Here is a 15,104-nt window from a genome sequence, read left to right as displayed (position 1 = left end):
TGTGGTAATTTCATAGAGCAGGTTGTCACGGACGCGGCGATACCTAATATGTATACAATTTTTTTTATTTATATAAGTTTTATACAATAACTTCCTTTTTAAAACCAAAAAAAGTTTTAGTGTCTCCATAGTCTAAGAGCCATAGTTTTTTCAGTTTTTGGGCGATTATCTTGAGTAGGGTCTCATTTTTTGCGGGATGAGATGACGGTTTAATTGGCACTATTTTGGGGTGCATATGACTTTTTGATCGCTTGTTATTACACTTTTTGTGACGTAAGATGACAAAAAATGGCTTTTTTTACACCGTTTTTATTTTTTATTTTTTACGGTGGTCACCTGAGGGGTTAGATCATGTGATATTCTTATAGAGCCGGTTGATACGGACGCGGCGATACCTAATATGTATACTTTATTTTTATTTATGTAAGTTTTACACAATGATTTCATTTTTGAAACAAAAAAAATCATGTTTTAGTGTTTCTTTAGTCTGAGAGCCATAGTTTTTTCAGTTTTTGGGCGATTATCTTGGGTAGGGTATGATTTTTGCGGGATGAGATGACGGTTTGATTGGTACTATTTTGGCGTACATATGACTTTTTTGATCACTTTTATTACCTTTTTTGGGAAGTAAGGTGGGCAAAATTTTAATTTTCTCATAGTTTTTATTTTTTTATTTTTATGGCGTTCACCGTGCGGGGAAAGTAACATGACCGTTTTATAGATCAGGTCGTTACGGACGCGGCGATACCTAATATGTGTAGTGTATTTAATTTTTTTAATTTTTATTCAGTGATGAATGTTTTTTTTTTTATCTTAACTTTTTTCACTTTTTTTCACTTTTTTTTTGACCTAGACCCACTTGGTTCTGGAAGATCCAGTGGGTCTGATGTCTGTATAATACAGTACAGAACAATATATATTGTTCTGTACTGTATTTTACTTACACTGAACAGATCTATGCTTTTAGCACAGATCTGTTCAGCACCATGGACAGCAGGACGCCTGAGCAGGCGTCCTGTTGCCATGGGAACCCTCCCCGTCTGCTCAGAACTTCGCAGACGGGGAAGGGTAAGCACAGGGCTGAGGGGGGCTGTCGGGGGGCTCTCTCCCTCTCCATCGGGGGGCTGCAAAGGCACAGCAGCCCCCCCGATGGAGAGGGAGGGAGCTCCCTGACCGACGACAGTTAACTTTTTCCATACAGCGGTCCGTACGGACCGCGGTATGGAAAGGGTTAAACGGCTGACATCTGCACAGATGTCAGCCGTTTATACCAGGGTGCCAGCAATGTGCTGGCACCCTGGAATAACCACTAGACACCAACGATCATTCATGGGGAGGCGGGCGGGGGATCGCGATCCCGCCTGCCGCACCGCCCGCCTCCCGCAGCGCCCCCCCCGCATGCGACCCCCCCCCCCCCGCACCACCCGCCGGCATAAAATCGTGCAGGGGTGCAGGGGGGGGTGAAAAATATAGATTATAGGGCATCAGAAACTGCAAAAAGCGCAGCAAACCGCAGGTCTGAATTGACCTGCGGTTTGCTGCGATCGCCGACACGGGGGGGTCACATGACCCCCCCTGGCGTTGTCACAGGATGCCGGCTGAAGGATTTCAGCCGAAATCCCGTTCCGTTTAACCCCTCGGGCGCCGGAATACTGATTTCAAGTTAGGACGTACCGGTACGCCCTGAGTCCTTAAGGACTCGGGAAATAGGGCGTACCGATACGCCCTGCGTCCTTAAGGGGTTAAGCTAGGGGGGCTGAGGTGGTTAAGGATGCAACCAAATTTATTATTGTCTCTATGGTACTAAAAATGTTCTCACCGATTGAAATTTGCTTCATTGGTGAGAACACCACGTTGGTTAATATGTCATGGTATGTCCTTTGGTTCTGCAACAGGATGCCTAGGTGGGACCTTTACTATTCATAACTTGAGGGGCTATGCAACCACCTTTAACATTCATTGTACCTAACGCTTGGCCATGTAAAAGCACAATGTTTTCAATGGAAACATTCATATCAAGGGAAATATGTATTCATGTACACCTTTTTGCCAGATAAGCATTGCGGTGGCAAAAAAAACAACAAAAAAAAACGATGGCTTTTTTTGTAAGTACCATAAAATCCTTTTCTCCTTGGATTCATTGGGGGGACTCTGCACCATGGGTATAAGCCCTGTCACTAGGTAGGGGGGAAAAACGAGATTTTTGTATAACTTACCAGTAAAATCTCTTTCTCGCTCTTTCCTTGGGGGACACAGAAGACCTTGGGTATAGCTCATCTCCATAGGAGGCGTGACACTAAGTGAAAACTGTTAAGCCCCTCCTCCACAGCTATACCCTCAGCCTGGAGAGAGAGACTGCCAGTTGCGTGTCCAAGCAGTGAGAAAAGGCAAAGTCCAACAAGGAACCAACAAGCCAACTACCCAACGGGTAACAAAAACTCGGAAACCGTACAGAGAAAAACAATGAATGGGTGGGTGCTGTGTCCCCTAAGGAAAGAGCGAGAAAGAGATTTTACTGGTAAGTTATACAAAAATCTCGTTTTCTCGCCCAGTTTCCTTGGGGGACACAGAAGACCTTGGGACTTTCAAAAGCAGTCCAAAAGGGGGAGGGACCACAGCAGCAAGGCGAAGCACCCGAAGGCATCAAGGAACCGCCGCCTGCAGACCCAGGCGGGCCGAGGCAGCATCCTCCGAAGCCAGAGTATGCACCCTGTAGAACACGGTTAGGCGTGCAAGGAGACCAGTGGCCGCCTTGCCCAGATGCATGGCTGAAGCCCAATGCCTCCGGCCCAGGAGGCACCGACCGCTCTGGTGAAATAAACGGTGACACCAAAGCAGAAACCTGCCCCTGGTGCGGTAACCTCAGCAACAGCCAATCTGATAAAGCGGAGGAAAACCCCCCTGGAGTCAGTCAACCCTATGCGCGGACCTCCTGGGAACCCAAGAGACCGAACGTCGACAAGAGTCGGAGATCTCCAAGTAAAAACGGCAAGGCCCAAACAACGTCCAAAACGGTGAAGTGTTGAAGCGAAAGGCAAACACCACCTTCAGAAGGAAGGAAGGAAGAAAACGGGATGTAGAACAGCCCTGTCCCGGGGAAAGACAGAAGGCTTGGAACAAGAAGGGCAGCCATTCAGGCACCCATCAGAGACACGACGGCTACGGAAACACAACCGTACAGGACAGAAGGGGTAGAGAGAACTTCTGTAACTGCTCCAAGGAAAAGATTGGAGCGCCGAGAACTCAGCATGTAGTTCCCAGGGCGGTACCGGAAGACAGTACAGAGGAACCAAAGAGCCACTCCGAGGAAGAAGGTCTTGACAGGCCCAGAGGGCCGGGGAACGCTGGAAGAGGAAAAACAGCGCCGACACTTGACACCTCAAGTAAAGGAGTCCCAGGCCCAGGCCGGACTGGAAAAAGACAGAACCATGGGGAGAGAAAGTCAGAGTGGGGAATGCACAGCTTCCCACAGAACCCCAGACAAAAAAAAAACCAAGTCCTATGACAGATCCTGGACGAAACACTGCCAGGAGTGAACAGTAGTGAGCCCGCTGGAGTCGCCTGGCAAGCGGCCGAAAACCCAATGTGATCAGGCGCAGACCAGTAACACGGGCAGAAGGGTCGACAAAACTGCTCCCATCGGCACCCGAGCAACGTTGTCCCGTATCCACCCGAGTGGGGGAGCAGAAGGACAGACTGAAAGGAACCAAAGGGTCCGCCCAGCATCCGCCAGATGCCAGGACAAGACAGGCTAAAGTCCATGCTGATGTAGCCATGTTCTACAGTCCCGGTGTGGGAGATCAAAGGACAATCTGAACCGAAAGGTAGTCCCCCTTAGTTACCGAGAAGGAAAGTCTACAGCAGGACCATTGTTTAGAATGGAAAAAACGCAATCTGCACCCAGCGGGAGGACAGAACGCGGTAGACTCGGTAAATAGGCACACAGCTAATACGGCCAGTGTGAACAAGGGAGACAGTACGAGGCCAAAAGGAACACCGGAACCATCCACATGAACAACCATGCTCTCCCCAGAGGGGAGGACAGTGAAGGAACAGCCTCTGAAGTCTGGCGGGGCAGAAGCCACATCAGAGTGATCTGTACCGAGCGGGAGCCAAACGGAGCCGGCGAGATAAGGTAGTCGAGACAGAGGCCGGCATAACACCCTTCAACCGAAAGGAAGAGTGGGCAACAGGGAAGCCATAGGACAGCTCAAAAGCAGAACCCCGCTACACAGAGACGCCCGGTTCACCGCCTCGCAGAAGGCGAATACCCTGAAGAACCCAAGGTGGAGGTCCTCCGGACCTAGGTAAATCGAGCACCCAAGAGAAGTTGGGTGACCTTCCCGAGAAGAGCGGCCGAACCTGGTAGTAGATCAGACAAGCGTAGAGGCGCCAAGAGGAATGACTCATACCACACTGCATCCGAAGAGGAGGAAATTGCAGTAGGCAAGGGAACCGCAGTCCCGCCAGAGCCAACAAAGAATTCGAGGGGCACTGCAGACAACAGCACTCTCGATCATGTGACCCCTAGCGCAGGGAAGCAATGTCGCGGAAGGACGCACACATCTAGGAACCACGAACATTCTCTGGGATGAAGGGCCAACTAAATGAATGAGTACCACCCAGCTCGTGTAGCAGAGAGCAAGTAGAGCCCGTCCGGGTCAGGTGGACAGAATGAACTCCTTAGAGACGAGTGCAAGACTTGTGGCAAGCATCGTATCCCAAGAAAAAAGTATGTCGCAGGAAGGAGGTGAGGCATACGTACGAGCAGCCCCGTAAGCAGTGAGAAGGCCAACCCACCTACAGGAGGAGAAGGCATATACGGCCCAAACAACGCACAAGAACGTCCGCTCACTGCAAAAAGGTTACTCAGCGAAAAGGGCCAGCCACAGAATGCCACAGCATGTATGGGATTGCAAAGTGCAACCTGAAAAGGAGTTATGCACAAGCCTAGTATGGCATGCGATAGAACGCAAGCAGTCCGCCCCGAAAGGGGGGAATGTACCTGGCAAACTGCAGTCGGCAAGAGTGCAAAGGCCGTCCCAAAAGGGAGTGATGCCTAAGGCCGTACCTACTTCAGAGAAGCAGGACATACCATATAATCCAGCAGGAAACCAGGAGGTCCATCTAGAGAAAGGGGGACATGCACAGGGTTATCTTAGCATTAAGTGAATGTGCAATAATACACCCAACACTGAACTTGCGAGAGTGCAACTACTCTGCCAATGAAGGGGGACATGTACAAGTCCAGTACAGCACATATAAGGACAGTCATGAATCTCATGAGCGTGCCAAATTCTGCCCATGGAATGAGGGGTGGTCACGCACAAGGCCAGCATCGTATCCAATGGGAGTGCAAGCGTTCCCCCCATGTTAGAGGGCCATGCTCATGGCCAGCAACGTATCCGATAAGAGTGTAGCATGCTGCCCAGAAAAAAAAAGGGAGGGGGGGGGGGGTGTAATGCACATGGCCAGCATCTCATCCAGGGAGAGTGCGAGCACCCCGCCATGTATGGGAGTCATACACATGGCCAGCAACGTACTGGCGGGAGACAAACACAGTCAGTGAGAATGTGCGTATGTCGCCTGAGGAAAGGAGGCATGCCCATGGCTGGCAGCGAATCCAGCGAGAGTGCGTACACCGCCCACGGAAGAGGGGTCATGCATATGGCCGACAGCGGATCCAGCGAGAGTGCAAGCACCCTGCCATGTATGGGGTTCATGCACATGGCCTGCAACGTACCTGCGAGAAAACATGTATGTATGCCGCCTGAGGGAAGGAGGCATACCCAAGGCCGGCAGTTAATCCAATGAGAGTGCAGCATACCGCCTATGAAAGGGGGTCATGCCTATGGCCGGCAGCAAAACCAGTGAGAGTGCAGCATAGTACATATGTACATCATAGTACAAACATAGTACATCCGTGAGAGTGCAGCATTCCGCCTAAGGAAGGGGGTCGTGCACATGGCCAGTACCGTATCCGGTGAGAGTGCAGTATTCCGCCTAAAAAGGGGGTCATGCACATGATCGCAACAGATCCAGTGAGAGTGTAGCGTTCCGCCTAGAGAAGGGGGTCACGCACATGGCAGACAGCGAATCCAGTGAGAGTGCTGCGTTCCACCCATTGAAGGGGGTCACGCACGTGGCCGGCAGTGAATCCAGTGACGGTGCAGCGTTCCGCCCATGGAAGGGGGTCACGCACATGGCCGGCAGCGAATCCAGTGAGAGTGCAGTGTTCCGCCTATGGAAGGGGGTCGTGCACATGGCCAGCACCGTATCCGGTGAAGGTGAAGTATTCCGCCTAAGAAGGGGGTTATGCACATGGCCAGCCGGCAGCCAGGGAGAGTGCAGTATCCCGCCTAGGAGGGGGGGGGATGCACATGGCAGGCACCTAACTGGAGAGGGTGATGAATGCTGCCTATGGAAGGGCCGCATGCACTTGGCCAGCGCCTATCCTGGAAGACAGCAAGAAAACCGCCTAAAAGGGGAAAAAGCCCTAGCAGCGACGCAGGCTGGGAGCGCAACACCATGCCGCCTGTGGAAAGAGGGCATGCACTACTGATATGAGGCTGCAGCGTCCTGCGCAGCCCAGAAGAATTTTTTTTTATTATTATTTTTTTTAAAAAAAACACAGCCTCTCTGAGGCTAAAGGGGAGCCACCATATAGAGCACAGATTCTCTGACAGGAAAAAAAGGGGGGGGCCAACCATACAGGCCCATTGGGAGCCGGCCTGTACCTAAAGAGTTAACAGGGATCCCGGCTGGAGGGCGGCGCTGTGATCCCCTGGGGGCGGAGGAACCCCCCGGCGGGAAGAATTCGCGCCTGGAGAAGTTCCCGCCCCCTCCAACAGAGGCCGGAATTTTGCGGCCTAGTAGGCCGTGAAGCCGGGGCCTAAATTTTTTGCGGCATCCGGCTGACCGGGGCCGCCAGGAATCGCGTCCGGAGTGGACTGCTTGTACATACCGGCCGCGGGAGCCCACCCCGCGGACCGGAGAGTCAGGGGCCCAGGTGGAGCGCCGGAATGCGGCCCAGTAGGCCCGAAGCCTAGGCCAAAATTTGCTGCGCCCGGCCGACCGGAATTTGCCGACGGCCGACCGGGAGTCTACCCCACAGGCCAGAACAGTCGGGGGCCGGGAAGGGGCGCCGCCGGAGGTGCGGCCCAGCAGGCCGGGAAGGGGCGCCGCCGGAGGTGCGGCCCAGCAGGCCGGGAAGGGGCGCCGCCGGAGGTGCGGCCCAGCAGGCCGGGAAGGGGCGCCGCCGGAGGTGCGGCCCAGCAGGCCGGGAAGGGGCGCCGCCGGAGGTGCGGCCCAGCAGGCCGGGAAGGGGCGCCGCCGGAGGTGCGGCCCAGCAGGCCGGGAAGGGGCGCCGCCGGAGGTGCGGCCCAGCAGGCCGGGAAGGGGCGCCGCCGGAGGTGCGGCCCAGCAGGCCGGGAAGCCTGCAAAATTTACGCCATTGCCTTCAGGAACGGGCCCCCAGCCCAGAGCAGCGCATCGGTAAGGGGATGGGGGGACCCCGAGATCGGGTGCCCGCTGATGCGAGTGCAGCGTTCCCAGGAGGGACGCCGGTAGGCAATGTGGCTGAACCTATGTCGCAGCATTCTGCAGCTAGCGTGGGAGCTGCGATGTCCTATGAAGGCCAGGAAGGGCGGAGAGGGAGCAGGGAGTAGATTGTCGCCCTGCAGCACCCCATAGGCCAGCCTAGGTCCAGCAGTGACAGAAGGGTCCAGAGGCCCAATATGGGGGACAGTCACGCAGGAGACCAGGGTGGGGGAGGGGTGGGGGGACGTAGGGCTGGAGAAGCCTCTCTCTTACCACAGCCGTCTTCACCCTCTGTCCGTTCCAGCAGGGTCGCCCCTTCAGCTACTGGCACCGTAGTGGCAGGACGCTGGAAGAGGGACTTGGCGTGCGGGCGACCCTTGCGCTGGCGGGATGTAGGGGAGCTGGGCTGCCCTGATCCACCTTGCCTTCTGTGGGGGAGGCAGCAGTGCGGGTGACCGGCACTGTCGCAGCTCAACCCCGGGAGAACAGAGAGGTCTAGTGCGTCTCTGTTGTCCCTGATGGTCTGGAACAAAAAGAAAAGAAAAAAGTAAAAATCAAAATTTAAACAAAGGAGAAAACAGCCCTGCAGAGCAGGGAGTGTCTTGCCTCCTTGGACACTAAGCAAAAACTGGCAGTCTCTCTCTCCAGGCTGAGGGTATAGCTGTGGAGGAGGGGCTTAACAGTTTTCACTTAGTGTCACGCCTCCTATGGAGATGAGCTATACCCAAGGTCTTCTGTGTCCCCCAAGGAAACTGGGCGAGAAAAAAGGTGTTGGCTCCACCTAAGCAGGTAATTCCCCTTCTACAGACATTAAGCTAATCGGGTTGTCCCAAGAAAATAGGAAAAGCAAAACAGTAGCAAGAAAAACAGTGGCCTAGTTTCATGAGAAAACCAGAAGACTACTAACAAAAAAAGAAAAAACACAACCATGTGAAAGAAGACCACAAAACATGGTGGGAGCTGTGTCCCCAATTAATCCAATAAATTTTACATTAAGAACAACAATCCAATTTTCTTAAGGTCATTAGGGGATGCAGCACCATGAGAGGTCCTAAAGCAGCCCCAGAGAGTGGGAATGAGGCCAAAAAGAAAAGGAAGCTGCTGTGCAAACTGCCTAACAAAGTGGAGTCTGAAGCACCTTGCGATCCAGGCTGACATCAGAGAATGCCAAGGTATGGATCTAATAAAACCTGGGGAAGGTATGCACAGAAAACCAGGTGGTGGTGGTTTTGCAGACCGGAGAGACAGAAGCTTGCTGTCGATCAGGACAGTGTTCCTCAACTCCAATCCTCAGGGCCCACCTGCTGGTCATGATTTGAGAATATCCTGGTTGACAGCCAAAAGAACACCCAACGGGCTTTTAAAGGTAATCTAGAGACTAAAATGACACAGGGAGCCATGGCAAAGGTGGCACATTGGAAATTGAGAGAACCTACAGCAGGATGGACCCCTTGTTGGGGACAGTGAAGTTGTTTGAATAAAACCCCTGAAAGTGTGCAGAGACAGGAATTAGGACGATCACACCCTAATGGTGAAGTGCAAGTACGTCCTGAAAAACAACATATGCACAGGTGGGAAATGCAAAGGTGTCAATGGGGGAAAAAAAAACTTGAGGGAAGAGAAGAGAACTGTATCTTGTACTCCAACAGCACATCCTCAAACCTTGTGTCGCCATGTAAGCCTGCCAAGTCGCCTTCAATAGCAGTAGACTTGGCTGGAGACCCAAAAGGGAAGGGACCATCAGACCAAAGAGCACTTGGAAGTGGAGGGCTTGGTGGATACAGGAGGAGCCTGCAGGATTGTGATTAAATGACAGTCTTTATGAATCAGAGGTTGCTAAAGTCTGAAACCGTTTTGGAGCCTCAGAAATTATTTCATCCATGTGTTTTCCAAAACGTTTGCCTCCAGTAAAAAGAGAAGCCTGTTAAGAGTCTTTGTAGAGGCTCTACCACATAGACCTTAATAAAGAGTGCCCGAATGGCAATGGAATTGGTTGTCACTATTGGCGAGACGCTTTGATTTCAACTAAGCCTCAGAGAGAAATTTTGGATGTGGGAAGATACATAATTTTGGTGCATGTAGTAATAGGAAAATGAGCGAGCACTCATACACTTGGCAACCAGATTGACATGTGAAGAAAATATTCATTAAATCCCCATAAAATACAAGTAATAAAATTTATAAGAACAATGTAGCAATAATATACAACATTACAGTCACATATATTGTGGTAGATATGATCGACACTATATTCATATGACTCAATAGTGTCGATAAATTCAATAATATATAGCACACCAAAAAACTTCAAGTATATGCTGTTATTTGGGAAGAGGGGGTATTATCTTCTAGCGCTCTATCCCAATTTGGGAAACTGAATGTCACTGAAAGTGCTGTAGGTGTATTCACTGGGAGCGCAATATGTTCATAAAGTGTCCACAGGAATCCTGATAATATGAAAAGTCCCTTATAGCATATCCTTTTAAGGTCGATATGAGCTTTGGATTGAAGAAAACTTTAAAATCGATATTTGGCTTACCGTCTAGCATCTGCTGTCTCCCTATTGCTTCAATGGAGCTTTAAATATTTGCCGGCTTATTCAGTCGCTCCATACAGCAAGCTGGTTTAAATTTCGCGGGAGTTCCAAAGATCGCGGGAGTTGCCACTCTGTTCCGCAATTTCCTTTGGTGCAGCTTTCGACGATAAGAATAGTGGACCACTGAGGAAGGGAGAGTGAATCTACCCGAAACGCGTATGGTGAAACAAGTGCTGTACCTGCATTGAAAAGCCTCCGATAATATTGTATGGCCATACAGAAGAAAATCTCTACAGTAAAGGATTAACTATTCTTATCGTCGAAAGCTGCACCAAAGGAAATTGCGGAACAGAGTGACAACTCCCGCGATCTTTGGAACTCCCGCGAAATTTAAACCAGCTTGCTGTATGGAGCGACTGAATAAGCCGGCAAATATTTAAAGCTCCATTGAAGCAACGCTAGACGGTAAGCCAAACATTGATTTAAAGTTTTCTTCAATCCAAAGCTCATATCGAGCTTAAAAGGATATGCTATAAGGGACTTTTCACATTATCAGGATTCCTGTGGACACTTTATGAACATATTGCGCTCCCAGTGAATACACCTACAACACTTTCAGTGACATTCAGTTTCCCAAATTGGGATAGAGCGCTAGAAGAGAATACCCCCTCTTCCCAAATAACAGCATATACTTGAAGTTTTTTGGTGTGATATATATTATTGAATTTATCGACACTATTGAGTCATATGAATATAGTGTCGATCATATCTACCACAATATATGTGACTGTAATGTTGTATATTATTGCTACATTGTTCTTATAAATTTTATTACTTGTATTTTATGGGGATTTAATAAATATTTTCTGCAGATGTCAATCTGGTTGCCAAGTGTATGAGTGCTCGCTCATTTTCCTATTACTACATTTGCCTTTAAGAGAGGGTGGGGTGATTCCCTCTATATGAGCTTGCAGCACCATACCTTAACTACTTGCTAGTGAGCCACCACAACCTACCACTATAATTTTGGTGCAGTTGCCTTTCATAGGCCAAAACCAGATTTTACCTTTTTTGGGTTCACTCTCCGATCTGGCTAAGCCCGGGATGCCCAAACTGCGACCCTCCAGCTGCTGCAAAACTACCACTCCCAGCATGCCCGAACAGCCTACAGCAGGGCATGGTGGGAGTTGTAGATTTACAGCTAGGGGCTGCAGGTTGAGCATCCCTGGGCTAACCTAAGAGAAAAACCCCTGAACACACACATTGTGAGAGCAGATCTTACCTGGAGGCTCCTGTTGGAGAGGGATTCATCCAACATGGTGGCCAGCTCCACTGCTCGCTTCTGACTAGAGGGTTCCAGATAAGACATCATTTTGGCAGCTGTAAAAAAATGAAAAAAATTTAAAAAAATAATACAAAACACGTACAGAGATTATCTGCTCTTACCATGGATGCTGACTACAGCAGATTTACTGTGATCTACTGATTTCAGTGATTTACTGTGACTAATTTCAGTGACAACTCAATTTAACCCATTCCCGACTGCCTTACAAATATATACGTTTTCAACAGCAGTCACCCGGGGTTAATGTATGTGATCGACAACAACGTTGATCACACACATTTAACCCGTCAGATGCCATGGTCAAATGTGACCACGGCATCTTTGAGGATAAAAACTGGGGTCGCACGCTTCTGGCTGTGCAACGGCTCACACTAGCGAGGATCGAGGGAGCCGGAAGTAGTGTGCAGCAACCTCGGTTTGCTGCCGCACATTAGTTCCTACAGAGAGCCTTTCTGTGCTTGCCTAAAGATTGCTGGTTATAATTCCCTACGTGAAATACTAAGAAGTGTAAAAAAAAAAATAAAAAAAAATAAAATCAGCAAATCATAACTAAAATACATAACCAATTTTAAAAAAATGCATACATTATTTAAATTGCCTTGCAAAAAGGCAGATTCGCTGTTTTTTGAGCACTTTGCCTCCCACAAATTTTTTTTATAAAAAGTGATCAAAAAGTCATACACACTCCATGGTATAAATGAAAAGTAGCCCTCATACAGCTCCGTACACAAAAATAAAAGTTATGGAGCTAAGGATATGGTGATGCAAAGAAAATGGTTTTTTTTCAAAGTTTTTATTTTTTTCCGTATTAAAACAAGAAAAACACATATATATATATATATATATATATCCTGTCCTTTTCTTGTCCATTTTGCGGACAAGAATAGGCAGTTATATCAATGGCTGTCCGCGCCGTTCCGCAAATGGCGGAACGCACACGGACGCCATCCGTGTTTTGCGGATCCACAATTTGCGGACCAGAAAACACACAACGGTCGTGTGCATGAGGCCTATCCCTGATACCTGCCTCGATCCTCAGCCAATGTAAAAGGACCTTATAAATAAAAGTGTCATGTAAAAAAACTAAAAATAAAAACTTCTCTACATCATTAACAATTGAAAAAAAATAGATTTAGTAGATATTGCCATGCCCATAACTACCAGCTCTACAAAAAAATATCACAGGATCTACCCAGTCAGATGAGCACAGTAAAAAAAAAAAAATAAATAAAAGTGCCAAAACAGCTATTTTTCGGTCACCTAGCCTCACAAAAAGCATAATATATTGAGCAATGAAAAAAAGTCACACATCCCAAAATAGTACCAATGAAAATGTTACCTCATCCCACAAAAAACTAGTCCTCACACAAGACCATTGCCAGAAAAATGTAAAATGGTGATGCAAAAACACACCTTTTTCCCAAATAGAACAGCAGCAGGTGAGACCCCAAGAGAAGGAACTGCAGAGTCCGTCAGCCTCAGAGTGTAATCCAGCAATGAGACCACTATCGCAATATGTCCACAGGAAACATTAGCACCCGGGCACAATGGCCACATATCTGTTATTTAAAAAACCTATATAAGGGCAGGATAGGAAGTCAATTCATGTCGGTACCGTCTGTGGCACGCCGACTCTGCAGTCGCCTCCAAAATAATAATAATGTTTCCTGTGGACATATTGCGATAGTGGTCTCATTGCTGGATTACACTCTGAGGCTGACGGACTCTGCAGTTCCTTCTCTTGGGGTCTCACCTGCTGCTGTTCTATTTACACGTTTTTATAAGTATTGTATGAATTAAATAAAAGTACATATATTTTTTCAATCTCTATGGAAGAAATCTTTCTTCGGTGGGGCTGTTGGATAGACTTGATTTCTTCCTACTTATGTATTCATTGACGCCCTGGTCTATAATTTGGTGTGCAAAAATGCTGTGTGTAAAAGTGGCAAAACATTAAAAAAACTTTAAAAAAAAAAAGAAATTGTTCTGACCAGCGGAAAAAAGTTAACATGTAATTTTTTTCCACACAGTGCATGCTGCAATAAGACCCAAAAAACAGTGGCAGAGTTGCTGCTTTTTATTTATCCTGCTTCCCAAAAGCAAAATAAAAAAAGGGATCAAAATAGTACCAATGATTATGGCAATCCATCCTGCAAAAAAATAAGTCCTCCCACAGTCCATCAAAGTTCCCTTCTGAACCCTGCAATTTACATCCACATTTATGGCATTTCAGTTCCCAGTAAAACCCGCCTAACAATTTATTAAAGGGCATGGTGAGGCTCTGGTAGCACAACACAAGCTGGGCACAACACACTGGTCACTGAAATGGCATATCTGTGGAAAACCTACACTACACAATGCTTCAGTGCAGTGTATTATACCCATCAGCATTACACTGACAGGGAGCCTTTAAGACCCCATAACCATCCTATAATTGTGTTGCCAGGGGCCTATAGAGGTGACAATACAACTGATCGTAATTGACCATGGTACCTAAGGGGTAAATGCCAACTGCACTGCCTTTCATGTCCTAACAGACTGCCATGTCCATTAGGACCTGAAACTGCAATACAGTGACAGGAAGCAGTTAAGGAGTCAAATTGCTCTGGTTTTCGCAGCAGTCTCCCCATGTAGGACATCAGTAAAGTTGAGAACCTACCTGCTAATCTGTGTGGTATCGAGCCAATATTCTCCTTCAGGAAAGTGTTATTAAAGTTTGTAGGACTTGTTTCACCAAAAAGTCTGTTCACCTCTTGCTTTAACACTGTTCTAACGGATTCATTTAGTTCTTTGCTCTCAGACACTGTTAGAAGGTGGAAAGAGAAAAAAAAAAAAAATGATATTAAGGGTGGTTTCACAGACATTTCTGCAGCGTTTTTTCCTGGAAGTTTTAATGCCAAAAAAAAATTGAAAACGGCAAAATGAATGCATGTTAAAAATGTAGGGGGGGGGGGAATGGTAAAACCATTTTAAGGAAAAAAGGGTTAAAAATAAAAATAAATAACCTGATGCAAGCCTAACAGCAGCTTGAAAACATATGTGCAGCATTATAGCTACCCATAAAAGATCCATGTATATATTAGATACTGCAGAAGAAAATATCAGCAGAAACTGTAGTAAATATCCAAGGCTGACCCTTGAGCTTTTGCCATGGTTTTGCATTTTGCCGCTCTGCCCGTGGCTTTAACCCCATTCAGTAGGTCTAAGCAACATGTGGACACCAGTCACGGTTAACATTCAGAAAATCTTTACAGAAATCATTCGTGGTTGGATGAATGGTGGCACGGACTCCCATAGAGAGCCATGACTAAATATTACCGTACCTTACCTGCACTAAAGAAGCGGACCAAACACTGGTGGAGCCAAGGATGATTTGAGTCTATGGCAAATGCTCTCTTCACAGATTGCAACATTAAAAGGAATTTTTCTTTAAAAAGTAAGAAACGAAAATCAGGTCAGTCGTCGTTACCTTCCATCACTGCAAGCACAATTCCATTGTCATACAGATACCTTACCTTTCCTGAAGTAAATTTCAAAGGCATATAGATGTGTTTCTATTTTGTTCTTGACCAAGTTCTTCAAAGGTGTTAAAAATTTGATTGCTTCTTCCAAGGGACTGTCAACCTGTTTTACAGATCAGAACTGTGTATAAGCATCGCTACAAGCCACACTAGTCATTCATTC

At 47.8% G+C, this 15,104-nt stretch overlaps 1 protein-coding gene across 1 annotated transcript in view; it reads right to left on the bottom strand.

Annotated features, from left to right (window-relative positions):
- NAA15 (N-alpha-acetyltransferase 15, NatA auxiliary subunit) overlaps positions 1-15,104 on the bottom strand; it is a 69,238-nt gene that overhangs the window by 11,394 nt on the left and 42,740 nt on the right. Inside the window, exons 16-19 of the mRNA XM_040418463.1 lie at positions 14,936-15,044; positions 14,749-14,847; positions 14,080-14,223; positions 11,358-11,455 (exon numbers count right to left, since the gene is read on the bottom strand). Of these exons, the coding sequence (XP_040274397.1) occupies positions 11,358-11,455; positions 14,080-14,223; positions 14,749-14,847; positions 14,936-15,044 (450 nt within the window). The remainder of the gene's footprint in view (positions 1-11,357; positions 11,456-14,079; positions 14,224-14,748; positions 14,848-14,935; positions 15,045-15,104) is intronic.

Source organism: Bufo bufo, chromosome 2 (genome assembly GCF_905171765.1).
Source record: "Bufo bufo chromosome 2, aBufBuf1.1, whole genome shotgun sequence".
Taxonomy (NCBI): domain Eukaryota; kingdom Metazoa; phylum Chordata; class Amphibia; order Anura; family Bufonidae; genus Bufo; species Bufo bufo.
Note: the sequence above shows the minus strand (reverse complement) of the source record. Positions and strands in the feature narration are given on the sequence as shown.